The sequence below is a fragment of the Mastigoproctus giganteus genome, chromosome 9 (assembly GCF_048544385.1).
Source record: "Mastigoproctus giganteus isolate SK-2022 chromosome 9, ASM4854438v1, whole genome shotgun sequence".
NCBI classification, from domain to species: domain Eukaryota; kingdom Metazoa; phylum Arthropoda; class Arachnida; order Uropygi; family Thelyphonidae; genus Mastigoproctus; species Mastigoproctus giganteus.
Genome location: NC_143583.1, coordinates 203974802 through 204002674, shown reverse-complemented (window position 1 = coordinate 204002674; position 27873 = coordinate 203974802). Strand labels below are relative to the sequence as shown.

The following is a 27873-nucleotide window of genomic DNA, read 5'->3' as shown; positions in this document are numbered from 1 at the left end:
ATAAGATGAAGTGAAAATAAATAAAAAGCCCTGCCTCAATGCAATTTTAACCACAAACCACCATTTTCAGCATTACTTTTATCTGCCAATTTGCCATTTTTGTACAAACTCTTTACTCATCTTAAAACATTTTCTTGCTGCCATAGTTTTTTAAATGATAGAGAAGAGTTTTACAGACACTGTTGTAAGCTTTTCCAAGATTAAAATTTTTTTATAATTTGTCACAATGCAAATACTTCATGGCTTCTCCTGTTTAGCCTAAAAGTAGACTGTTTCTCTCAAGATAAACATTCAAAAATACTTGTAACCTTCTTCCCTAAGATATTTGTATATGCCACCTGGTAGCAAAACATTTTTTTTCTTCAATTTTGAGAAATGCTTCCACATGCTCCACAATGTGTGCAAATTAAATAATACCAAAATTATGTAGACCCCTCCCCCCTACACAAAAAATTTCCAAAGAATGCCTTCGGAAGATATCAGCAATCTACTATGGGTTATGACTATCCATCTTGATATTTAGTAGTATTTTTATTCCAATATTTTTAACTTATTACGGAGCTATTATTAAAATTAATATCTACACAATGCACTGGTACACCATTAACAGTAAAAAGATTACTTCAAGTGGTGCTCATAACAATTTGGCTTTGAAAACAACTATTAAAGAAACTCAAATATAGGAATAAAGGTAATCCTACTTTTATTTTAAGAATATGTAAAACATACAAAAAGTAGAATGGTGGTCATCATGTAAATACAAATTAAATCACAGGGGATTTTCATCAGTGATGTCTCCAATGATGGCAATTGCTTCAATTTCCACAAGAGCATTCTGTAAAGAACAGCATGTACGTAAAATAAAGCATATAGCAATTAAATTTTACACAGAATAAACAGTCATTACAAAAAGGTTTTATCGAAATAGATGCAGAACAAAAAAATAAAGCAGAAAGGATCTAGATTGCCTTTCCTTTCATACTGACACTTTCCAGTGTTATATGAAATAATATTTCACAATTGTTACATTAGTTTTTTTTTTTTCTGAATAAAAAATAAATTGTGGTATTGGAGAAATGACTTGAAGTACTATGAATGAATCTAAAAGTAAATCAATTATTCAATACATATCTTAATAATCTTTACTAATCACAATAATCACTCAGATTTCTTTCAGTTACTTTTTGAATGAAAGAATATTCTCGTATTGTTTCTTACTACTCCAATTTAAAATACAGTGGACCCTCACTTTACAATATTAATTCATTCCAGAGACACCATCGTATCGTTAAAATATCGTAATGTGAACCCAATAACACACTGGTTTTTGATAATTCGTTCCAAGTCCTAGGAAGTTGAAATTTTTGTTATATAACTAAGCTATTTATCTCTGTAAAGCGTGATTTTTTATAACAGAAATTATATTAGTTTTATACAGAATACTGAATACCATATTTTCCATGTATACTACGCACCTTTTATCTAGAAAAAACTCGCCCTAAAATTGTGGTGCACCTTATACACCGGAATAAACAGTACAGCACGATACAAATTTTAAAAAAAGAAAAAAGATAAAAAATGCTGATGGTACCACACATTTTTAGTTATTCCTGTCCCCCCCCCCCAAAATGTTGTTTAAAATGATAATTGATAATTATAAACATTAAAAAACAAAAATCATAATTTTCATTTAATTACATTGGAAAAGCTGTGTCAATGGTGGTGTGGTGATGAAGCTGGAAGAGAATCTTTCACCATCTAGATATCAGGACAACCTTCGGGATCTGGTGTTCTTTCCGATCGCTGCCTCTTGCTACTTATGGTAAAAAAACTGTCCAAAGTGGTTTGCTTTTGGCACTTTCTCTGAAGGTTCTTAAAATAACTTAACACCTGATCTTCAAATCTGCAGGTCATCAATTCAGTGGTTTCAATATCCTGGTATTTTCTTACTGTCCTCTTCACAATATCCCATGCAACAAACATGTCCTTAATTTCTTGAGTTGTTGCTACACGGTCATCCTCCTCATGCTCCTCATCTCCACTGTCATGCTCGCCCAGCTGCTCTAATTCCTGGAGCTCCTCTGTTGTCAACTCCCTTCCATGGTCTGCAATTAACTCTTCCACATCTGCCACATCAATCTCTAGGGCCAAGGCCTCACCAAGAGTGATAATTTCCTGCTCTAGTAAACCTTCGGCTTCAAATTCTTCAAAATCATAGATGACTGAATGCCATAAGTTCTTACAGGCTGCATTGAGGCACCGAACTGAAACTTCATTCCAAGAACTGACAATCATTTGTATCTGGACTTCCAGAATTCCTTTAAGGCGATGGCTCTGTCTCCTGAAGTCTCTTCAAGGCACTTTGCAAGCATCTTCTTTGTGTAAATTTTTTTAAAGTTGGCAATCACTTGCTGATCCATCGGCTGAAGCAGAGAGGTGGTACCGGGTGGGAGAAATTTAACAGTAATGAAGTTAAACTGCTCCTCCAGAGATCGGGCAAGTTGAGGATCATGATCTGGAGCATTATCCAAAATTAACAGTGCCTTTAAAGGAAGTTTGTTTTTTTCTAGGTTACCTTTGACTGAAGGATAAAACACACTTCAAATACCCATTCATTGAAGAGGTGTCTTGTCACCCAGGCCTTCTTGTTACACTGCCAAAAGACATTCAACCTGCTTTTGATGACCTTTTGCTGGGAAACTCTGGGAATTTCTGTGTGGCTTAAGTTTAAAATCACCACAGGCATTGGACCCCAATAGCAGAGTAAGCCTATTCTTCATAGGCTTATAACCAGACAATGAGGCCTCTTCTTTTGTGATGTATGTTTGCCTAGGCATTCTTTTCCAAAAGAGGCCCATTTCGTCTGTATTAAAGATTTGTTGAGGAAGGTAACCCTCCTTCTCAACAAGCTCTTGAAACTCCACCTTAAAGTTTTCAGCTGCTTCCTGATCAGCACTGCAAGCCTCATGACACTTTTTCTAAAATGGTCGAACCAACCTTTGCTGGCTTTAAAGTCCCCATATTGCATATCACTACCTGAAGGTTTTTTTAGTCTTTAAATCCTCAAAAATCTGCTTTGCACGTTCGAAAATGTATTGTCCAGGAACTGTATTACCCTTCATTTGTTTTTCTTTTATCCACAGCAACAAAAGCCTTTCTATTTCTACAATCAGTTCTCTGACTTTTTGGACTGTGTTAGATTCATCACTTACTTTAACTTTTTTAAGGTTTTCTTTTTGTTTCACTATGGTAGAAACGGTTGACTGTGAAAAATCATATTCAAGCACCAATGAACTAATTTTAGCACTATCATCATGTTTTTTTCACTATTTCTCGTTTAATTTTAATTGAAATTTTTCTTCTTACTGCGCTCTTTAGGGGCCATATTATGCAACGTTGTACGTTCAAGAATTCAATACAGTAAATTTATGGAAAGTAAGCACAAAAAAACCGCCTGAACTAAAGGATACGAAAACAAAAGATGTGCCCAACATGTTTACAAATGCTGCTATTGGCTGAGACAAAGGACCACGTGACCGGTCAGAGACAATCGTAAGCCATTGTAGAGTGAAATAAGTATGCGCCAGTGATCACTGGTTAGTAGAATCAGCCGCTCAAATCATTAAAATGCACTACACTTTCACCGTTTATTGCTATTGCAATGTTTTGTTATAAGAATGAATTTTGAACACATTTGTGATATTTTTCTAAAGCACATTTCTGAAGGTCACCACCTTTTCTGTTAGCGCAATCTATTATAAACAGGTAATAAACTCGATCTTATTGCATTTTCGATAATACCGATAACTGGAATTCTGGGAATTTTTACATTATTACGGTGAAATGCGTTTCCCCTTCATTGAAATCATATAAAAAACAAAAATAAATTTTCAGAACCTTCTCTTCATTCCTATTTTTTAAGCTTCGTTTAACAGAATTAATTAAAAAAACAATTAAAATTCGATTCGCAAACGTGATAATATCCAGTGCTTACTACATATCGTATAGTGAAAGATATTTTATTATGGAGAGTTCATTGTAAAGTGATTTGACAGTATAGTGAACACATCATAAAGCAGGGGCCCACTGTACTGAAGAAACTTCACTGTTGAAAAAGCCAAGATAGTGTGTAACAGATCTCCAGCAATATAATTTGACCTTGCAATTTAATTTCCTCTAGTACAGGGCTGGCCAACAAGTCGATCGCGGATTTAATTTCGGTCGATCACAACGAATTTCAAATATACAGTCATCCCTCGATTTGTGCACCTTGTGCAATGAAATTTTTGAGATGGTCGATCGTGGCACATTTTGAAGGAAAAAAGTAGATTGCATCACAAATTAAGTTGGCCACTCCGGCTCTAGTACAATAAGGTCCTCCATAACAGCAGTGGCTTCATCACTTACCACAATAAGCAATCAGGCCACAAACACACACTCACAGAAAAATATATAATGGCAATATTTTCATAGAACTGACAGTTCTGTTGCTTTTCAAGACAGCAGAGCCAGCTTAAAACCATTTATTAAAAATAGCCCACCATTTTTACCCATACTAATAAAAAGCCATACTAGTGATATCCATCACCAATATAGCTTTGAAATGTGACTAGAAATATGAGATGCTCAACTGATATACAGAATTTGTGAATAAATTTAAATTATAGTAAGAAAATCATAGTATTTCACTGCAACTAACTTACTACTGGAAGGCGGGCTACTTCATAAGCAGCTCTTGCAGGAGACTTAGTGGGAAAATCTAAAAGAACAAAATAAACAAATTTCTATATTACAATATTAAAAATACATAAATTAAATTTAATTAATTAATTTAAATAAAATTAAATTTTTAATAAAAATTAATGATGGGAGGCCATCGAGCTCTCAGCTGCCCAACTCAATGCCAAAGCTCACACTTATGCATCAGGCCACACACCGGCACCCCTCAATACAGAATGCACTCGTCCCACAGGAAATGGCAGCTATTGTTGGTAACTCTACTGTCAAGAAAAATGCGAAATATATTGTGCAAAAAGGATAGGAAGAATGGGACCAGGTTATATATCTGACATGCACAAAATTTGATGACATTGTGCAGCAGATATCATCTTAAGGGCACAAAACTTGATATTGTACATGCTGGCACTAAAAATATTAAGAGTAGGTGATCTGATGACTTAATTAACAAGTACAGGGAAATGTTTGAATAAAGCTGCATTAGGACTGAATTTGAGTGTCTGCAATTCTGAAAAGATATGATTGGAGAAAATATATGATGAGAGCCTTGTCCATAAATTCAGCCCTGGAGAGATTGTGCAAGGCTCATGATCTGTGCTTGTTAACAGAAGAGACTGCTTCTATAAGGATGAGATACACAGGGGGCAAGAATATTGACTGCAGGCAGAGGTGAAAGTGCAAGGTCATGAAGTGATTCTTGCACTGCTTCTACTGAAACATACAGCAGTCTGGAAAGCAAGATGCCGGGGATTTCAGGGTCTGCTGTGAGTCATCATGGAACAAGTAAATACACAGGCTGTAATAGAGTAACTAAGAGTAAGACTAGGTGAACATATACTTGAATGTACACCTATGCTAGGAGCATAGTAAATAAATTTGATGAATTCGAAATGCTAGTCATGTCATCAAATGCAGACAGTCTTCACATATCAGCGACATGGTGTCACGCAGATATAAGAGATGTGGAATTTTAATATGGGGAGTACAATGTGTACAGAAATGACAGACAGGACAGAAGGGGGGAAGAGAGGTTATGCTCTTAGTCAAGAAGCACATAAAATCTAAGGCAGTGTATCCAGATGATGTGGGTGGCCAGTGCATGTTAAGTCGGAATGGTGTGACATAAGCACTGAGAAACCAAAAATGAGAGTAGGAGTATGTTATAGCCCTAATGACTCTGATGAGTACAATGAACAACTGTGGAGAGAGATATAGTGAGCCAGTAAATAACAAATGTTTTATAATGAGTGATTTTAACTTTCCAGATAACTGGAACTTGTGGGTTGGTCACTCACACACTAGGAAGATTTTTTTTTTGTGGACTGATTGGAAGACTACAAAAATAAGATGAGAGGCAACAAGAGAGACCAATACCCTTGATCTGATTTTCTGCAGTGATTCTTCATGCATTAAGAATCTGCAGATAAAAGGACCACTAGGCGGGAGGGATCATAGTGTATTGATGAGGGATTTACATAAAACAGTAACTACCATCAAGGGTAAAGGAAAAAGCTTTTTTCATTTGAAAAGGAGATACAGTGGTCATCAGACAGTTTTTAAATTCTATACAGTGGGACAAATGAATGAGGTGACCAACAACAAATTCTAAATGGAAATCATTCAGGGAAATAATTACTCGTACGACTATTGTATCAGAGTTTCGGTACAAATATCGTATAACATAACTAGTAGCGCAGAAGATTAGTAGGGTTTTAATTGCGATAAATAAGTAGGTTGAAGGTTTTAATAACTTTTTGGGCATATATCTTTTGTATTTAACTAATTTAACATTTTGATCGTTACAGTATAGCGTAACTTGATAGCGTATATCTCTAACTTATATAGTCACTTGTAGTATAGTATAATCAATTAATCAATTAAATTTATTAACCTTATTAATTTTCATTGTTAATTAATTAAATCGTATTTAAACGGAAATCATGCCCCAGACTAGAGCAGTAAAGCAACATGCACAAAGTAGTGGGAGTGCTGTAGTTTGCAGAAGAACCAAAGGGGGCAATTCTCCAACACATCATAGCCTAAAAAAATGTGCAACTTGTGAAATGTTTGCGAACCTTCTGGAACAGGGCATGATCTAGCCAACGAGGATATCTCTGTGTGTGCTAGGTGCAAAGTGTGTCAAGAAATTAGGTGCCAACTCAGCATTCTGCTGGGTGTCTATAAGATTTTGAAGAGTAGGGTCGATGCCCTCGAAGGAATTAAAATGGGGAGCCCATAGAGCTCTCAGCTGCCCAACTCAATGCCAGAGCTCACTGTTGTGCATTAGGCAACACAGTGGCAATCTTCAGGGCAGAATGCACTGGTCCCACAGGAGCTAATTATGTCAGTGACTATTGTTAGGGAGATGGCAAATATATTGTGCAAAAAGGATAGCTGGAACAGGACCATAGTATGTCTGCCAGGGGCAAAATTTGATGATGCTGTAGAGCAGATATCATCTTTTAAGGGCACAAAGGGTGATACTGTTGTACATGTTGGCACTAATGACATTAAGAGGAGATCTGCAGACTTACTTAACAAGTATGGGTCAACGTTGAAAAAAAAAGTGTCTGCAATTTGGCCTAGACACGATAGGAGGGAGTACATGATGAGAGTCTTGTCAATCAATTCGGCCTAGACAATGATAGGAGGGAGTACATGATGAGAGCCTTGTCAATCAATTCGGCCCTGGAGAGATTGTGCAAGGCTCATAGGTAGAATTTTCTCAGTGTGGCCTGTGGTTGTTAACAGGAGAGATTGTTTCTACAGGGATGAGATACACTTAAACAGAAAGGGTGCAATAATATTTGCTGATGCTATCGAGGCAGTGTTAGATGGGTTAGAAAACTGCTAGCTTGGGGAATTCACAGACAAGTAGATTAAAAGTAGCTGCAGGCAGAAGTGAAAATGATTCTTGCACTGCTTCTATTGGAATGAGCAGCAGCCTGGAAAGAATTCGTTGTGGATTTCCAGGACTGCTGGGAGTTATTATGGAACAAGTAAATACATGGGCTAGGTTAGGATAACTAAGAGTAAAAACAGGTGCATGAATACTTCCATGTATACCAATGATAGGAGTATAGCAAAGAAATTTGATGAATTTGATGTGCTGGTGAAGACATCAAAGGCAGATATTGTTGATTTTTCAGAGAAGTGGTGTCACACAGATAATATAAGGATTGCAGAATTGGAATCTGGGGGATACAATGTGCACAAAAGGATAGATAGGATAGGAAGGGAGGAGAGGTTATGCTGTTAGTTCAGAAACACAAAATATTAGGAAGTGCATCTAGCTGAAATGGTTAGACAGTGCAATGTTAAGTCAGTCTGGTGTGACATAAGCACTGGGAAAAGAAAATTGAAAGTAGGAGAGCATTATATGCCTAATGACTCTGATGAGTACAAAGAACAACTGTACAGAGAAATAGTAAATGTAGAGTAGTAAATGTAAATATCCTTATAATGGCAGATTTTACTTCCAGATAATGACTAGAACTTTTGGATTGGTCACTTCACACTAGAAAGGCTTTTGTGGATTTATTGGATGATTGTTTTCAAGAGCAGCATGATCGAGAGGCCACTACGGGACGTAATACTCTTGATCTGATTATCAGCAGTGATTCTTCATGCATTAAGAATCTACAGATAAAGGAATCACTAGGTGGCAGTGATCAGTGATCACAATGTGCTGATGTGGGATTTACTTAAAGATGTAACTACCATCAGGGGTTAAGGGGAGGGTTTTTGCTTTTATAAAGGTGACTACAGTAGACTCATAGTTTTTAAATTCTATACAATGGACCAACAGCAAATTCTAAATGGGAAGCATTAAAGGAAGTAACCTTGGAAGCTACTAGGTTTTTTGTCCCAACTAAGAAATACCGTTCAGGATTTAGGCCTAAATGGATAGCAGATGAACAAATGAGACTTGTGGCAGAGAAGAAAAATGCATGGGATACATATAAATTATCAGGTGACACAGAAGACTATGGTAGATATATGCTAGTCTGTAATCAAGTCACAAAGGAGATTAAGTAAGCAAAGGCAGATTATGAGAAATCTTTGGCAAAAGATGCAAAGAAAAAACAGCAAAGGCTTCTTTACTCGTGTAAACTCTAGAAGGAAAGGGATGAATCAGATTGGTCCACTTGATATCAACAGTTCGATTGTTGATGAATCTGCTGAGGTAACTGACAAACTGAATGAGTATTTTGCATCTACATTCACACCGGAGGAATGTCTGTAAGGAAGTGGAGGCCAGAAGCTTATCAAATTCTAGCAGGGATCTCAATGATTTTGTAATAACTGAGAGCAAAGTGGAGGAGAAAATGTTGAAACTGAACATAAGAAAAGCAACCTGGGGCAGATGGGATCTAAACACTTATATTTAAGGAGGTAGCAAAGGAAGTAAGCAAATCCTTAGCCATAATTATGAAAGCTTCCTTGGCCTCAGGGGAGGTCTCCGTGGACTGGAGATGTGCAAATGTGTCCCCAATTCACAAAGGGGGATTAAAGTGTGACACAAGTAATCACAGACCTGTTAGTTTAACTTCTGTTCCACGAAAAATAATGGAGTCACTGGTTAAGGAAGCAATGCAGGATCATCTATACAAAACTGCAGTTATAGTTGAAACACAGCACGGGTTTGTTAAGGGGAAGTCTCTGATAAATTTTATTGGATATTATGATGTGGTCACAAAGGAAATGGATGTATAAAATAATTTTATCATATATAGTAGAGCATCAGTTATCCAGAATAACTGATGTCAGACCACTTCCAGATAACCAAATTTTCTGGATAATTGAACCGAAAATTTTTCCAGATAATTTTTCTGGTAAGATTAAATAAATTTAATTGTAATTTTTTTCAAAATTGTAATTTTTCTTTAATTTAATTGTAAGGTAAGATTAAATAAATTTATCTTACCTTACAATTAAATTAAAGAAAAATTATAAACCAAAAGAAACATCCATCCAGGAATTTTTATACAAAACAGGAAAATTAGAAAGATTTTTAAATTCTCTCGGTTTTTTCAACTTACCAATAATGAACACAGACAATCTGTGCATCCCAGTAGCATTTGCACACACACAGCAATTGTAACTCGCTCTTTCCTCATCCTGGTACAGGCATTTCCTTTTTCGTGGCTAGGGTTTTTCTCGGTAATGCTTTCCATAATAAGCCCATCTCATCAACATTATAAACGTTTTCTTTTTCATAATAATTTGCTAAAGTTACTTTTCAAAGGACACACTGCTGATTCATCTGCAGAAAATTTCTTGCCTTGAATATCTAAGTTCACATATACCGTGCTTCAGTTTAAAGTTTTTCAGCCAACCTGTGCTTACCTTAAAATTTTCATTACCTATTAATTTTTTATTAAAATCCAATGCTTTTTCACACAACATTGGGTCAGACACTGGCTCATCTAAACTTCGCTCTGAAGCAAACAAAAAAAATAAATTGAGTGCACTCTCTAAAGTGGCATTTTCAGGTTTCAACATTTTTTCCTTCTACATCCTCCTTCACTATCCATAATCAACACAAATCTGTTATAGGTTTGAAATTTTTCTTGATGTCATAAATTGTTGAAATCCCCACATTAAAAACTCTTTGGAGAGATTTCCTAAATTTTCACCTTTTCTAATTCTATTAATAATATCCGTTTTTTGTTGCAGTGTTAAAACTATGCGTTTTCCTTTTGTTCACATTTTTCTGTAAAAATATGAGAAAAATAATAAATCACACAGCTTCAAGCTGATATTATATTTACCGAATCTGAGCTAAAAACTAATCTGAAATTCACTCATGGTTTCAGAGTTTTTCTGTGATAGTTTCTGTGATAGTTTTCTAAAGCACATTTCTGCCGACCGGGCTAGCCAGGTGGGTAAAGTGCCTGCCTGGCAACCCAAAGGTTGCGGGTTCGAATCTCGCCTCGGGCATGGATCAGAGTACTGCAAAAAAAACCTTGGGAGGTGCATTATATCCACAGAAGCCGATGCACCAATAACTAACAAAAAAAAAGCACATTTCTAAAGGTCACAACAATAAAACAATTTGCAGTTTTCAGTTTATTAGGCTTTTTGTTTGTACAATCTGTTATAAACGGGTAATAAACTCGATCTTTCACTTATTAGAATCAAAATTCAATTTGCAAACTTGATTACTATAAACGGCACTTACTGTACTACCATAAAAAAAAAAAAAAAGTAGATCAACCTTTAAAATTATTCTGGATAACCAACTTTCTACTGTACTTTGATTTTACAAAAGCTTTTGATACTGTTGCACAGGGAAGACTACTGTACAAATTGAAGCAGTATGGCATTATGGACAAGTTGCTACAATTGATAAAAGGATGGTTGAGTGGGAGAAGACAGAGAGTGGTAATCAATGGACATTGTCCTTCATGGGCTAACGTTATTAGTTGAGTCCCCCAGGGTTCAGTATTGGCCATCTTATTGTTTTCTGTATTTATCAATGATATTGATGAAGGTTATATGAGGGTTAATGTAAGAGTTTTCAGAAAATACCAAGGTTGTTAAGGTTGCTAATGACGGTAATGATAATACAATATTGCAACAGGATATAGAATAGCTGAGCAGATGGGTTGAGAGGTGGCAACTGACATTAACATTAACAAATGTAAAGTACTGCACATCACTAGCAATAACCCCAGAGTAATGTACCAACTGCATAGTACTACACTCAGGGTAGTAGAGAACGAAAAGGACCTGGGGTAATTGTGCAGTCAGATATAAAGTTTTTTGAGCAGTGCAGGCAGGGTGCAAGAGTAGCTAATAGTAGTCAATGATATACAGAAATTTTGCTAGCAGGGATAAGAAGGTGATTGTCCCCTTGTATAAGGCAATGGTCAGGCTACACCTTGAGCACTGCATACAGGTCTGGAGGCCTCATTTAAGGAAGGATGTAGAGCTGCTGTAATGAGTACAGAGAAGGGCAACCAGATTAGTGAGGGGAACAAAGGGTTGCTGTTACCAAGAAAGACTTAAGTCTGAAAATTGCAGCATCTGGAGACCAGGAACCTGTGAGGTGATCTAATTGAGGTGTAAAAGGCTTTGAATGGTTTGAACAAGCTCAATGCTGATTGGATTCTTCCTCGTGCTCGGATTACTCACCTGAGAGGACATAAATTGAAATTGAGGAAAGACAATTGTAGAATAAATGTACAGAAATTTGCCTTCAGGCAGTGGGTGGTTAATAGTTGTAACAAACTTCCATCTGTTGTAGTGGAGGTTGAAAAATTAAATAAGTTCAAGGCAGAATAAGACAAGCATTTGAAGTGAATGGATGGATTAAATGGGAAGGGTTTTTTTTTTCTTCTTTTTTTGGCTGATGCTATATAAGCTTGCTTTCTTTCATCATATGCCTCTAATAATGATAACGATAGAAGATACAAGGTTTTTCATAACAACTAAGAAATACAGTTCAATGCTTAAGACCTAAATATCAGAAGAACCAATGAAAGAATTAGAATTGTGTTACACACTTCTTAAGCTTTGTTTGTGTTTAAAATTATTTACATCTACAATTCAAAGTTTCCCCTAAATAAATTTAAAATAGTTTATACTCAAAATGCTAATATAAGGATTCAAAGATTCTAATGCTTACAATCTTTGTACACAGAATTGCAAGTCTGGAAATCATCCATATTGGCCAGCAGAACTGTACACTTCACTACTGCAATCACAAAATAACACTAATTAATAAACACTGCAAAATTTTAATAAAGTACAATTCATCTACACAGTAACAAAACCAGTGAAGTGTCTTGCTGAGTTATAAAGTTTAGAATTCTATTTCTTTTAGCCAAAGCACTCTATGTTCATATCAGCAAGCAATAGCTGGGATGATTACTTCATAAAAAAAAAAATCAAAGCTAAAAGAAAAGATGCATATAAATGTTCATTGCTTTAGCGTGAAGTTATTCACAGTAAACAGTTTAAAAATCCTGCACAGAACTGGTCAAAAGAAACTGCAGCAAGACTGCACTGTGTGTCAACCTCACAGCATCTCTTTACAGCCTCTTATTGCTGTAGTTTGGAGCAAAAAGTTAATGAGTAAAGTGGTGCTTGCTGCCAGTAGATATGTACCTCTTCACACAATCTTCCAAAAACTTTCCGATATATAAAAATTATTGTTTTCACTTGACACATGTACTTCACAACATAGGGTTCACTAAACTTTTTATAATGTATATCTTATTTCCTGTCCAATTTTCATAAAATTCAAAAGAAAATAAATACTTGATCCAAGAATTTTTCTTTTCTGCCATATTGTCTATTCATTTATTCTTTCCATAAGCACACCACCAAAAACAGCAATTCTAACACCAACTAATTATATGGATTAACTTGATTTAGTTTTTTTTTTTTTTCTAGGAACATTAGCAACTAAGACCATATTGCTCCAGCGATATGCGGTGATCATTCCCTGACCTTTCCGCATCCTCCATATTTGGTGGCTCGCGGGCTCGAACCCCAGTCTAATCAAGAAGCGTGTGCTACGCACTGCTGCTGTGCCCACCTGGCTATGGAGGCGCCGGATTAACTTGAGATATGGTGAAATAGAGAAATTTTCAGAAAATCTCCTAAATGAGACAAACAAAGTTAAAAGAAAATCCATTTGTTGGGAGTTGAGCTGTTACATGTCGGTGGGCAAATTAGCCTCAATGGCTGAAGTTAATAAGCACTTGAGGCATTTGCAGATGTACTTAGCTGAAATGAATAATAACTAAACAGTGACATGAGTAATTATAGACCTGTTAGTTTAACTTCTGTTCCAGGAAAAATAATGGAGTCACTGGTTAAAGAAGCAATGCAGGTTCAGCTAGACAAAACTGCAGTTACAGTTCAGACAGCATGGGTTTGTTACGGGAAACTCCTGTCTGACAAATTTGATTGGATACTATAATGTGGTCACAAAGGAACTGGATGCGAAAAATAATTTTGATATCATATACTTGGATTTTAGAAAAGCTTTTGATACTGTTGCACATGGAAAACTTCTGTAAAAATTGGAGCAATATGGGATTAAGGGAAAGTTGCTATGGATATGTGGATGGTTGAGTGGGAGAAGACAGTGTGGTAATCAATGGATACTGCTCTTCTTGGACTAATGTTATTAGTGGATTCCCCCAGGGTTCAGTGTTGGGCCCCATTGTTGTTTTCTGTATACACCTTCATCAATGAATACCCTGATATATCTTCATTGATAAAGGTATATCAGGGTTAATGTCTAAGTTTGCAGACAATATGAAGGTTGGCAGGGTTGTTAATGACAGTAATGACAGTACACTACTGAAACAGGATCTGGAAAAATTGAGCAGATGGGCTGAGAGGTGGCAACTGACGTTTAACATTAACAAATGTAAAGTACTGCATATGGGTAGCAGTAACCTCAGAGTAACATATCAACTGTACGTTACAACTGGGTGGTACTACACTCGGGTAGTGGAGAATGAAAAGGACCTGGGGGGTAACTTGCAGTCAGATATGAAGTTGTCTGAGCAGTGCAGACAGGCTACAAGGGTAGTTCATGGGATCTTGTCAATGATATACAGGAATTTTGCTAAGGATCAGGAGGTGATTGACCCATTTTATAAGGCAATGGCCATGCCACAACTTGAGTAGAGCTGCTGTAAAGTGTACAGAAAAAGGCAATGAATTTTTGTGTGGAACAAAAATTTTTGGGTTGCTGTTACCAAGAAAGGCTTAAGTTCTGCAAATTGCAGTGTCTGAAGACTAGGCACCTACGAGGTGATCTAATTGAGGTGTATAAGGCCTTAAGTGGTTTGAGCAGGCTCATTGCTGATGGGATTCTTCCTCTTGCTCAAGTTACTTACCTGAGAGGACATTAATTCAAATTGAGGAAAGACAGTTGTAGAATAGATTTGCGGAAATTTGCCTTTAGTCAGTGGGTGGTTGATAGTTGGAACAAACTTCCACATGTTGTAGTGGAGGCCAACAACTTAAATAGTTCAAGGCAAAAGTAGACAAACATTTGGAGTGAATAGATGGGTGAAATGGGAAGGGTTTTGGTTTTTTTTTTTCCTAGCTAATACTATAAAAGTTTGCTTTCTTGCATCATATGCCTCTGCTAATGCTAACACAATAAATTGATACAATCACAAAATTTGATAAAAATTAATCCAGTGAAATAGTCAGAGTAATTATGATTGGCTAATTAAAAATGGCTAATTTCAAATCATGGTACCAAGACAAAAAAAATTAGTATTAGTATCAGCAGTGGTAAATGATGCAAAAAAGCAAGCTTATACAATATCAGACGGAAACAATAAAAAAAAATAAAAAAAACCTATTCATATCGTTTGTTCATCTAACAATTTGTCCAATGCTTCCTTAACTTTATTCAAACTACTTTCACAACACCAGGTGGAAGTTTGTCCTATGAATCATTACACTCTGCATGAAAGCAAATTTTCACATCTCTGTGCAACAATTATCCTTTTCCAATATAAATTTATGTCCCTTTTATGTGTCCCATCAAAGAATACCATACGTAGGACAAATGCATGAGAGATAGCAGTCTACAAAAGATTAACCTAAAATTAAAGAAACCTAAATGAACAATGTATATATTTATAAATGTACAGTCATTTCAATGCTTTCTGAAAAGGGATACTGAAATGGTTAAATTAGTTACTAGTTTACCAGTGTCAATAACCAGTATAGGTTATTGACACTGGTAAACTAGTGTCAATAACCATTAATGCAATTAATTTAACTATATCAATAACCCTTGTCAATAAGCATTGAAGTGGCTTTTTTTTTTTTTATGAAACCCCAAACACGAAAGGTATCAAAACCTATAGTACTTAGTACCATGCATGGGTTGAAGGAGAAGTATGGGGGGAGGGGGATGCCGGAAACTTTGCTCTAGAGACTAAACATGGGTTTCACCACTTCAAGCCTCCAATAAGCAAAGTGGTGGTATTTCACCGGTTGATGAAAGTCATCTTGTACAGTTGTAAATATGCACACTGTTAAAGTGTATTTTCTTTTTATTCCCCCCCCCCCATGCATGTAAATTTCTGTCTTAGCCCTATGATTTCTCAGCTTTTTTTAATCAACTTGTCTTAATCAATTACAATTTTTTCCCCTTCTTCCCGATTTACTTTATTTAAATAATTTATCTCATGTTGTGGTTTTTAAGCAAGTTTTTCAGAAATAATTCTCAAACTTAATTTGTGGTTTTTATCTGTTTATCCATACATTATATTCTGTTCAGCTGTCACCCATTCAAATCAATCAGTTTTTGTTTACACACACACACCAAAATTGGACACACATCAAAATCAAGTGAAATATACACATTTCCTTTTAGTTCTGATTTCTTTATGAATTAATCATCCCAATTACTGCTTGCTGACATTAGCATAGGATGGGGATCTGACTATAAGGAAGGAAAAGGCGCTTGTAAAATCAGTATTACAGCAAAACTAAAAAGGCCATTTTGAAACTTTTTGAAAAGAATAAAAAAAAAAAAAAAAAAAATACCAGTTTTCAAATATAAATACTGAAAAATCATTTAAATTGCACTACAAATCACATTTGGCATTAGCAAGAGTATTAGGAGAGGCATATGATGCAAGGAAGCAAGCTTATATAGCATCAGCCAAACAAAAAAAAAAAAAACATTCCCATTTCACCCAACCATTCACTCCAAAAGCTTGTCTAGCTCAGCCTTCAATTTATTTAAGCTGTCAACCGCCACAACGACAGATGGAAGTTTGTTCCGGCAATCAACCGCCCGCTGTCTAAATGCAAATTTCCACACATCTATTCTACAACCGTCTTCCCTCAATTTGAATTTATGCCCACTCAGCTGTGGTATCTGAACAAGAGGAAGAATCCCATCAGCACTGGAGTTTGCTCAAGCCATTCAAGGCCTTATACACTGCAATCAGAACACCACACAGGTGCCTAGTGCCTCCAGATACTGCAATTTGCAGAACTTAAGCCTTTCTTGGTACCCTTTTGTTCCATTCACTAATTTCGTTGCCCTTCTCTGTACACTTTCCAACAGCTCTACATCTTTTCTAAAATGAGGCCTCCAGACCTGTATGTAGTAGTCAAGGTGTGGCCTGACCATTACTTTATACAAGAGGATAATCATCTCCTTATCCCGTTAGCAAAATTCCTAAATATCATTCACAAGACCCCGTGAGCTACTCTTTCAGCCTGTCTGCACTGCTCAGAGAACATATCTGATTGCACAATTACCCCTGGGTCTTTTTCATTCTCCAGTACCCTGAGTGTAGTAACGCACAGTTGGTGTGTTACTCTGGGGTTACTGCTACCCATGTACAGCACTTTGCATTTGTCAATGTTAAACTTCAGTTTCCACCCCCTCTCAGTCCATCTGCTGAACTTTTCCAGATCCTGTTGCAGTAGCATACTATTTTTACTGTCATTAACAACCCTACCAAACCTACGAAGGTTGGCAGGGTTGTTAATAACAACCCTACCAATGTCGTGGCACCTCCGTAGCCAGGTGGGCAGGAGCACCAGTGCGTAGCACACGCTTCTTGATTAGACCGGGGTTCGAGACCGTGACCACCAAATACGGAGGATGTGGAAAGTTTAGGGAATGACCACTGCATATCCCTGGAGCAATGTGGCCTTGGTTGCTGTTGTTATTTGGTTTTAGGAGCATTATATAGCTGTCACTGTATATTCACTTGTTTTACATGTAAACTCATCATGTATGTTCATGTTTACACATAAACTAACATCCATGTCATTTTTTGTATGTCTACTGAGCAGTCTTCTCACCTCAACTGTCTTACTTTCCATTGGGTTTGTCACAATGTAATACGACTGATTCAAAGGTAGAGTAAATACAAGTTCCTCTTTCAGTTAATTTATTTTTCAAAATAAATATGCGTTGCTTCAAGCCATATTTGTTGTTCTTGATGATTTTCATAACCGATGATGGATGTTGAGTGGAGGTTTAAATGCTGATGCCTCTGCCAAATATTTGATGAGGTTGAAATAAAAACAGTGGAGAAAAAAAAAGCATCTGGGAGTTATGATACAGGCAGATATGAAGTTCTCTGAGTAGTGTAAACAGGGGGCCAGGAGAATCCATGGTGTCCTATTGGTGATTTTTTGAACTGTAGAGATAGGGCAATCATAAACCAAGACAGCAACTGGAATAGTGTCCGCATATGGAGACCTCATCTAAAAAAAGACATTGAACTTCTTGAAAGGGACAAAAGATGGGCAACCAGCATGGTGAAACTGGCAAAAGAATGACCATATGAGTTAAGACTTTGATTATGTTAGCTACAGAGCTTGGCAACAGCCTTTACCTTAGAAGGGACCTGACTGAAAACTAGAAAGCTTTGAGCGGGGACAGAAAAATGAACAAAGGCAAATTTTTCACAGACTCCAACTTGTACATCCACATAATGTGTTCAGTTTCCTCTTGACATCCCCTGGCAGTTCATGGTGCTGTGCATTGTTGTGATTGTCACGGATAGCTCCTTGTGCTGGTTCATGAACTGCCAGCTCCTTGTGCTGGCAGTTCTGTCCTAGGCAGCTACTTGTGGTGCAGGCTTTCAGGTACTCTCAGGTACCTGAAAACAAACTTTGGAATGTAGATTCTTGAAGAACTCCTTGACGTCATGAGGACTTCCTTATTCACCATTATTTGATTTGCCGTTTGGTGTTATTTGCCATAATCATCTTGATTGGTAACACTGCGGACTTTGAAATGGGCTGACAGTTATTTATACCCTGTCAGCCCATTAGACACTTTAACCTAGATTTTGAACTATCTTCTACATATGTCTATTTATGTGTTGCTTTAATCTGTCATTTTAGAGGGTTGTTCCACCCTGCAACTGGGCAAAAACAAGGAAGGGAGTACAGTAAACCCCCGCTATTCGCGGTATCTGTATTCGCGATCGCCGATTTAATATAAAATGAAACCTAAAAAATGTGAATTTTAAAGCACCGTGGATATTTTCCGCCATAAAAAAACATGAGCATGGCTAAAATTATCTTTCCCGGTCAAAACAGCGCTCAGTGGGTGGGGGAGAGAGGGGTGACAAAATCGCGAGCGTGAATGTTTCTCGCTAATCCTTGTTCAATATGTGTTATGCGCTTGTTATGGAAGGTTTCGTCGTTTGCTTTTAATTTATATGCTTATAAATTGAATAAATTTATAAATTCGTATGCTTACAAAAGTGATAAATCTACCATTTTGCAGTGTAAAACAGACTTTTTTGAGTGTGTTAACGGAAGAAAGTGACTTTATTGTGGACAAGTTCTTTCTAACCCCTACAAAAATATAACTACGAATAACAAGAGAAATGTGAAAATATCAAAGAAGGTGATGACATTAGCGAATAAAATTGAGTTATTAGACAAAATTTGTAATGGTGAAAGTGTCTCCTCAGTGGCAAAACATTATAAAATCAACGAGTCAATGGTACGATCAATCAAAAAATCGGAAGAAAAAATCCGCCGTAGTGTCCGTGAAAACGCGCTAATTGCTTCAAAAATTTGCTCTGTAACTCGTGATGTTAAATTAGAAAAAACGGAAAAGGCTTTAAATCTGTGGATAGAAGATCGAACTCAAAATAAAATTCCGTTAAATGCACTCATCATTCATGAAAACGCAAAACTCCTTATCAACACTTTAGCGAAACTGGTGATAGCACTGGCGGGATAGGTTTTTTAGTTAGCAAAGATGCTGGTTTGAAAGATTTGTTTGAAATTTCTAATAAATATTACATTTAATATTAAATTGTTTCTTATTTTCATTTCGATGCCATATGCTTGCATTTCACTAGGTACTGTCTATGTACATAGTCATATTATGAAGGTACATATAATACATACAGAGACAAAATTTTAGACTAGTTTTTCTTATATATTTCATACTTTGGAACGGAACCCCTTTATTACTATGGGAGCCATAACTCAGTATTCGCGTTTTCGGTATTCGCGGCATTTCTCAGGAACGTAACCCCCGCGAATAGCGGGGGTTTGCTGTACATTACAATTATCTAAACTATTTGTATATTAGACAACAGTGTTGGCAAATTTTGGCAGGAACTGCTTAAAACAATAAATAAAATGATATAAATAGGATTCCAGAACTAGGAGCCATATATTCAGATTATGGGGTAAGAGTTCAGGCTAGATTGTAGGAAGTTTTCTTTTAGCCAGAGAGCTGTTGATTACTGGAATAAATTGCTTCTGCAAGCTGCCGGGGCTGACAGTTAGAAGAAGCTCAAAGGTCAACTGGATTGTTACCTACATGAGAAAAGGAAAACAAATAATGTCTACTTTCTTCTACTTTTTATATATATCTTTTATTTATTTATTTTTGTTTTTTGCTGATGTAGCAAAATCTGTGGCTTCCTTACCCTATATGGATAATACTTATACTAAATATGTTCAGCAATGACCAAAATGAAATCAAGATTTTATGTTTTCAGCTGATCCTTAAGTCATCTCTTTGCTTCACCTATTACAAATCAATTACTTTCCTTCAAAAAAAATTATTAGCATTTATTCTTATCTTTAAAGAATAATACACCACTGTTTAATTAAAACTTACCACTATTGTAACTAGCTCCAGCAGCTTCTAAAATTCTTCCCATATTTTCCAGTGCCTGAAATAGGCAAAAAATTATGCCGATAGCATTTGAAATTTACAAAAAAACATGAAATTTTAGCATATTTAAAGTGAAAATTGCCTTTATGTTTATTAATTACAGTTATTATTTTATTGACCTAGCAGATTATTTTGCAGTATATTTTCTGCACACATGATGGTAAAACACACTGCTGTCTATGAACAGTACTAAAACAGAATGACACTGTAAAACAAAGTTTAAATTTGATTGTGAAATTGCTCATTTTTACGTAAAACTCCACTTTTTTTTTTCTTCAAATTTTCCATCTTCTATATATCACTTTTTGACTCTGGGAGCATTAGCATTAGTAGAGGCATTTGATACAAGAAAGCAAGCTTATGCAGCATCAGCCAAAAAAAAAAATAAAGTAAAATAAATAAATAAAAAATAACCACTTCCACTTCACCCCTCTGTTCGTTTGAAATACCTGTCCAGCTGAGCCTTAAACTTATTTAGGCTATCAACTTCCACAACAAGGGATGGAAGTCTGTTCCACCTACCAACCACCCTGCTGGCTAAAGGCAAATTTCCGCACATCTATCCTACATCTGTCTCCTCAATTTGAATTTATGCCCTCTCAGGTGATTATTCTAAGCAAGAGGAAGAATCCCATCAGCATTGAGCACCATTCAAGGCTTTGTACACCTCTATCAGATCACCTCACTGGTGCCTAGTCTCCAGACACTGTAAGAGTAGGAGACCGGCGGAATTACTTAACAAGTACAGCTCACTGATGAAAAAAAAGCCGTGAATTAGGGTTGAATTTGAAAGTGTCTGCAATTCTACCCAGACACGATAGGAGGGAGTATATGATGAGAGCCCTGTCAATCAACTCAGCCCTGGAAAGATTGTGCAGGGCTCAAGGGGTAGAATTTTTTTCAGAATGGTCTGTACTTGTTAACAGGAGAGACTGCGTCTACAGGGATGGGATACACTTAAATAGAAAGGGTGCAAGAATGTTTGCTGATGCTATCGAGGCAGTGTTAGGTGGGTCGGAAAACTGCTAGATTGGGGGGATACAAGGACTAATAGATTAACAGTAGCCACTGGCAGAGGAGAAAGTGATTCTTGCACTGCTTCTATTGGAATGAGCAGCAGCCTGGAAAATAAGATGCAGGATATTTCAGAGACTGCTGGGAATCATGGGGGTACAAGTAAACACATGGGTTGTGTTAGGGTGGCTAAGAGGAAGAGCAGGTGCATGTATACTTGCGTGTACACCAATGCTAGGAGTTTAGTAAATAAATTTGATGAATTTGAGGTATTGCTCAAAACATCAAAAGCAGATATTGTTGGAATTTCAGATGTGGTGTCACACAGATATAAGGAATGCAGAACTGGAATTTTCAGAGTACAATGTCTACAGAAAGGATAGACAGGATAGGAAGGGAGGAGGGGTTATGCTATTAGTTAAGAAACACATAAAATCCAAGGAAGTGAAGCCAGTCGACATCGCTGGACAGTGCAGTGTCGAGTCAGTTTGGAGTGACATAAGCATTGGGAGATCAAAATTGAGAGTAGGAGTGTGCTATAGGCCTAATGACTCTGATGAGTATAATAAGAAACTGTACAGAGAAATAGTGGGCCAGTAAATCAGAGAGTCTTATAATGGGGGATTTTAATTTCCCAGATATTGACTGGAATTTGGGGGCTGGTCACTCACACTAGCAAGGCTTTTGTGGATTTATTGGATGATTGTTTTCTACATCAGCATGTTCGGGAGGCAACTAGAGGGAGTAATACTCTTTATTTGATTATCAGTAGTAATTCTTCATGCATTAAGAATCTGCAGATAAATGAACCACTAGGTGGCAGTGATCACAGTGTTCTGAAGTGGGAGTTACTCAAAGAGGTAACTACCATTAGGGGTAAAGGGAAGGAGTATTGCTTTCGTAAAGGCGACTACGATGGACTGAGACAGTATTTAAATTCTATACAGTGGGACCAACTGATGATGTTACCAACAGCAAATGCAAAATGGGAAGCATTCAAAGAACTTATCTTGGAAGCTACTAGGCTTTACATACCAACTAAGAAATATTGTTCAAGGTTTAGGCCTAAATGGATGTCAGATGAACTAATGAGGCATATGGCAGAGAAGAAAAATGCATGGGATACATACAAATTAACACGTGACACAGAAGCCTATGATAGATACAAGTTGATCTGTAACCAAGTTACAAAGGAGGTTAGGTAGGCGAAGGCAGATTACGAGAAATCCTTGGCAAGGGATATGAAGAAAAACAGCAAAGAGTTCTTTACTTATGTAAACTCTAGAAGGAAGGGGACGAATCAGATTGGTCCACTTGATATCGATGGGTCAACTGTTGATGATCCTGCTGAGGTAGCTAACAAACTAAATGAATATTTTGCATCGACATTCACACATGAGGAGTTATTCAGCGAGGGGAATGCCAGACGTGTATTCAACTCTGGCAGTAAGCTAGAGAATCTTGTAATAACTGAGAGTAAAGTGGAGGAGAAATTGTTGAAGATAAACACAAGAAAGGCACCTGGGGGTCGATGGGATCTATCCAGTTATATTAAAGGAGGCAGCAAAGGAAGTAAGCAAACCCTTAGCCATAATTATGAGAGCTTCCTTGGACTCGGGGGAGGTACCCATGGACTGGAGATGTGCAAATGTGATTCCAATTCACAAAGGAGGATCAAAGGCTGTCACTAGTAATTATAGACCTGTGAGTTTAACTTCTGTTCCCGGAAAATTAATGGAGGCACTGGTTAAAGAAGCACTGCAGGATCATCTAGACAAGACTTCAGTTATAGCTCGGACACAGCATGGTTTTGTTAAGGGGAGGTCTTGCCTGACCAATTTGATTGGATACTATGATGCAGTCACAAAAGAACTGGATGCAGGGAATAACTTTGATATTATATACTTGGATCTTAGAAAGGCTTTTGATACTGTTGCACATGGAAGACTGCTGCACAAATTGGAGCAGTGTGGCATTTGAGGCAAATTGCTGCTATGGATAAAGGGGTGGTTGAGGGGGAGAAGACAGAGAGTGGTAATCAATGGACATTGCTCATCGTGGACTAATGTTATTAGTGGAGTCCCTCAGGGTTCAGTATTGGGTCCTTTATTGTTTTCTGTATTTATAAATGATATTGATGATGGTATATCAAGCTTAATGTCCAAGTTTGCAGATGATACGAAGGTTGGCAGGGTTGTCAAGGACACTACTGATGCTATGCTACTGCAACAGGATCTGGAAAGGTTGAGCAGATGGGCTGAGAGGTGGCAAATGAAGTTTAACATTGACAAATGTAAAGTACTACATATGGGAAACAGCAACCCCAGAGCAAAGTATCAACTCTGTGGTACTACACTGACAGTGGTAGAGAATGAAAGGGACCTGGGGGTGGTTGTGCAGGCAGATATGAAGTTCTCTGAGCAGTGCAGACGGGCTGCAAGAGTAGCTCATGGTGTATTGTCAATGATATATAGGAATTTTTCTAGCAGGGATAAGGAGGTGATTATTCCCTTGTATAAGGCAATGGTCAGGCCACACCTAGAGTACTGTATACAGGCCTGGAGGCCTCATTTCAAGAAGGATGTAGAGCTGCTGGAACGAGTACAGAGAAGGGCAACAAGATTAGTGAATGGAACAAAGGGGGTGCTCTTTGTTCCATTCCAAGGCTTAAGTTTTGCGAATTACAGGGAGCTTGACTAGCTAGCTGGTCCTTAAGAGCATATGAAATCAAATCAGTTTTTCTTTTATAATTTTTTGTTGTTTAATTAATATTATAAATTGTAATATGGGAATAGTTTTAAATGCCCTAATCATAGGTTTACTAGTAACAGTCACTTTAGCATATGTACTACACCAAAGGATGCTGCTAGGTAAAAGGGGTTATGTAAAGTAAATGCTTTTGACATCTTTACGATTTTTCAGATGACACAACATGTAAGGGGGCATAAATTTAAGTTGAGAAAGGATGGTCGTAGAATGGATGCCTGGAAATTTGCATTCAACCACAGAGCAATAGATTGTTGGAATAAATTTCCATCTAGCATTGCAGGTATGTTGAATAAATTTAAAGGTTTGAACAAATTAATAGAAGGAATAGCAAATAAAGTTTTGGTTGGTGCTGTATAAACTCTGCTTCTTTGCATCTTATCAAGAATGCTAACACTAAAATTTCATAGAAGTAGGCAGATATATGTACAGAATAATTTCTTCCTGAATACTAAGAAATTATCATTTCTCCCTGACAGTGACAATATAAATTTTCTTTGCAGAATCTGTGATCTGATAATATGCTATCTTTTTAAATATAAAATTTACATTTAATAGAAACTGACTGGAGTACAGTGCCTCCGTAGCCAGTTGGGCAGGAGCAGAAGTGCGTAGCACACGCTTCTTGATTAGACCGGGGTTCGAGCCCGTGACCACCAAATACAGAGGATGTGAAAGGTCATGGAATGACCACCACATATCTCCCCAGCCTGAATAAAGGGTTGAAGGTTGGCATCAGGAAGGGCATCCAGCCGTAAAAATTTCATGCCAAAACAGTAAAAATGCTGACCTCATATATATATATAATGGGAAAAAGGCGAGGACAAAAAAAGAAACTGACTGGAGTACATAACTTCAGCAGTTTTCTGCTTAAATGAAATACAGTGCTTAAAATAATGCTATAATACTGGTTGTTGAATTAAAATTAAACTAATGTACCTGTTTTGTTTCATTACTTATGCCTCCCGATACTAATTTTGAGGTTCTGGGATCAATGCCTACTTGTCCAGATACATACAAGGTTCGGTCCACTTGAACAGCTTGGCTTGAAAAAAATAATAAAATTCACTTTGTTTTATAAACAAAAATATAATACACAGTATTAAGATGTGTTGTGTTGTGACACATATTTCATAAATGCATATAAAAATACAAACATATTTCATTAAGACAATCAAAGCCTACTTTATATTATACACACGATATCAGACCTATATACACTGAACAACAAAATCAACATGAAACAGCACATTTCATACATGTTCTGCTACTACTAGTTTTCCATGATAGTTCCAGCCAGAAAAGGTTGGTGGATACAGAGAAACAGACTGTAATCCATACTGATATAGAATATAAGTAATCTTGATAATGCTACCAGTGGGTCTCTAAATCTCAAAACCTATCTGAATTAATACTATCTGCTGTCTTTTTTAATAATTCTCTTGTTTACTGACAGATTCTGGATTTTAACCATGAGTTTAGATAAACCTTTTTCTTTGTGGATTATTTTCATTTAAACTTAACTGCTGTTAGTTACACTTAATATGCCCTGATAAACCAGCATGTTACTAAATATAGTTCCTCTGTGAATTTTGTAAATATGTTTTTATCATATTCAATTTTTCTGTACTGCTTCTTATGTTACTTTATATATCTTCCTCAATATCATCAAGGCCATGCCTAGCTATTTAAGTTCCAGAGGCAAACAGGGCACACACCTGAAATTTATTTATTTTTGCACTCCTAGCTTACATGGAAAACATTTCATACTGTGCTTCCTATGGCTTAATATTTATTTCATTTACTTAGTCTTATGGTTTCTAGCAAAAATATGCCCATTGGCGAATTCAACATACACTCATTTCTTGGAAAAACTCTGATTATTATTAAACCATGTAATAAAAATGTTATCAATGGTATGTAATACGTGTTGCTTTTTAGCATTTAATTATTACGCGTAAAAATTAAAAGGAAAATATAAACGCTATTCCACAAAACGTAAATCTTATTCTGAAAAATGGGCAATTAGTGGTAAGGCTGTTTGAAATGGTGGCCGCTGCCAGCAGCAGTTCATCTGTTTTAGCCCCTGGCCAAAAGTGGGGGGTGGCTGCCCGTCCTATGCTTTTATTCACCCCACACATGACAACTGGACCGCCCTTGGAATCGAAATGGATCCAGATATTAAATTGGATAAAATTTAATGGTTTCAGAGATTAAATCTTGGAAAGCCTGAAATCCCATTCATATAAATATCTCTTTCTTGGTGATTCCCTTCTATTCCTGACTCTTGCTCGTTCCTTCGTTCGTTCTCTCTCTCTCTCTGAGTAACTGAGATTTTTTTTTTTTTTTTTTTTTTGGTTACTGCAGCATAAGCTTCAGGCTTCCTTATACCATATAGCTAATAATAATTACTCGTAATTACATTCGAGACTCAATGGCTAGTCTTCATATATATATATTTTTTAGTTATATCTAAGGACTACTTCAAATAAGGTAATAACACCATCTATAAACTAGAGCTCTCTTTGATTGGGTATAAAAATTACTAAATACCCAATACCTAAAATAAAAATTACTAAATACCCAATACCTAAAATAAAAATTACTAATATAATTTTTTTTTACATTCTACCTGTATGGTCCAATAGGGGCGGGAGCTAAAGGAGTTTTGATTATCCTTCTTACTATTTTTGCCATTCCGCAACGCTCACTAAATCACAGTTACTCTGTGAAGTAAATAACAAACAAACGTACGACTTTTATATTAAAATACAAATTCTTTCATCGGACTGGCCCTGAAAAACTCCGAAATGTAGTGCCTTTTTTGGCAAAGACCAATGGAACTTCTGCTAATAGCTCCTCCCCAGAGATATAATAATCTGTCATCACTGCTACACTTTTGTAATTGCGCCTTTTTTATCTCTTCAGATAAAATAATCTGTCGTCACTGCGATAATTTCGTAATTGCGCCCTTGAGAATTAAGAGCTTAACTCACAAATTTACTTTCGTTTAGACTTTCGCGCTGACGCACTGCTTTGAAAACGTAACCAATTGGGTACTGCTAACAAAAAATAAATAAATAAATAAAATAAAAAATGCGGGACGCACATTGTACAGGGTGTTCAAAAACCTCAGAGCAATATATTGTACAAATCAACTTTAATATGAACACAACGTACTTAACAGCTAAAAACAAAATTTAGTAAAATATCATGATATGTTGAAAATTACCCGGGCTCACATCTTGTGAGTATGGGGTGTGTCAAGATGTGTATCACCATACCCAATGATGATATCCAGCTGGATATCATCATTCTCTTTCTTCGTTATTCCCTTCTACCTCTGCCTCTCGCTCTCTCTCTCATGGTAACTCAGAAAATGTTTTTTGGCTGGTGCAGCATAAGCCTCTGGCTTCCTTGCACCAAACGGCTAATAATAATAATAATAATAATAATAATGTTGCCGCTTGGCCTGAAAACAATTTTGAAAGTGTTTTGGGAAGTTATTGAAGATGCATTGCAGCTGATCTTCTCAGAAGACCAAATCACAGGAAACTACTCTATGGATACATGATGTGGCTGTAATTGCATCTTGCAGTTCAGCTCTCGTCTTAGCTATCTAGGACGACAGCTGACCTGATATGATGTTCTCTGAGCAGTGCAGACGGGCTGTCAGAGCA

General features: G+C 36.7%; 1 protein-coding gene across 1 annotated transcript; it reads right to left on the bottom strand.

The window, feature by feature from the left end:
• Nucleotides 1-686: 686 nt before the first annotated feature.
• On the bottom strand, nt 687-27201 carry UK114 (reactive intermediate imine deaminase A homolog UK114). Its single transcript, XM_090381475.1, has 6 exons — nt 26826-27201; nt 25133-25238; nt 20357-20411; nt 12371-12439; nt 4704-4759; nt 687-835 (listed from the first exon to the last, which is right to left on the bottom strand). Exons 1-6 carry the CDS (start codon nt 26888-26890, stop codon nt 770-772), a joined length of 417 nt encoding a protein of 138 aa, XP_090237601.1. The 5' UTR covers nt 26891-27201; the 3' UTR covers nt 687-769.
• Nucleotides 27202-27873: the final 672 nt, after the last annotated feature.

Coding starts and splice junctions, on each gene's coding strand:
- UK114 (XM_090381475.1), bottom strand. CDS start 26,890: ATGGCAAAAATAGTAAGAAGGATAATCAAAACTCCTTTAGCTCCCGCC. Junction 25,239..26,825: donor GCCCCTATTGGACCATACAG/GTAGAATGTAAA, acceptor ATTTTTTTCAAG/CCAAGCTGTTCAAGTGGACC. Junction 836..4,703: donor AAGTAGCCCGCCTTCCAGTA/GTAAGTTAGTTG, acceptor TGTTCTTTACAG/AATGCTCTTGTGGAAATTGA.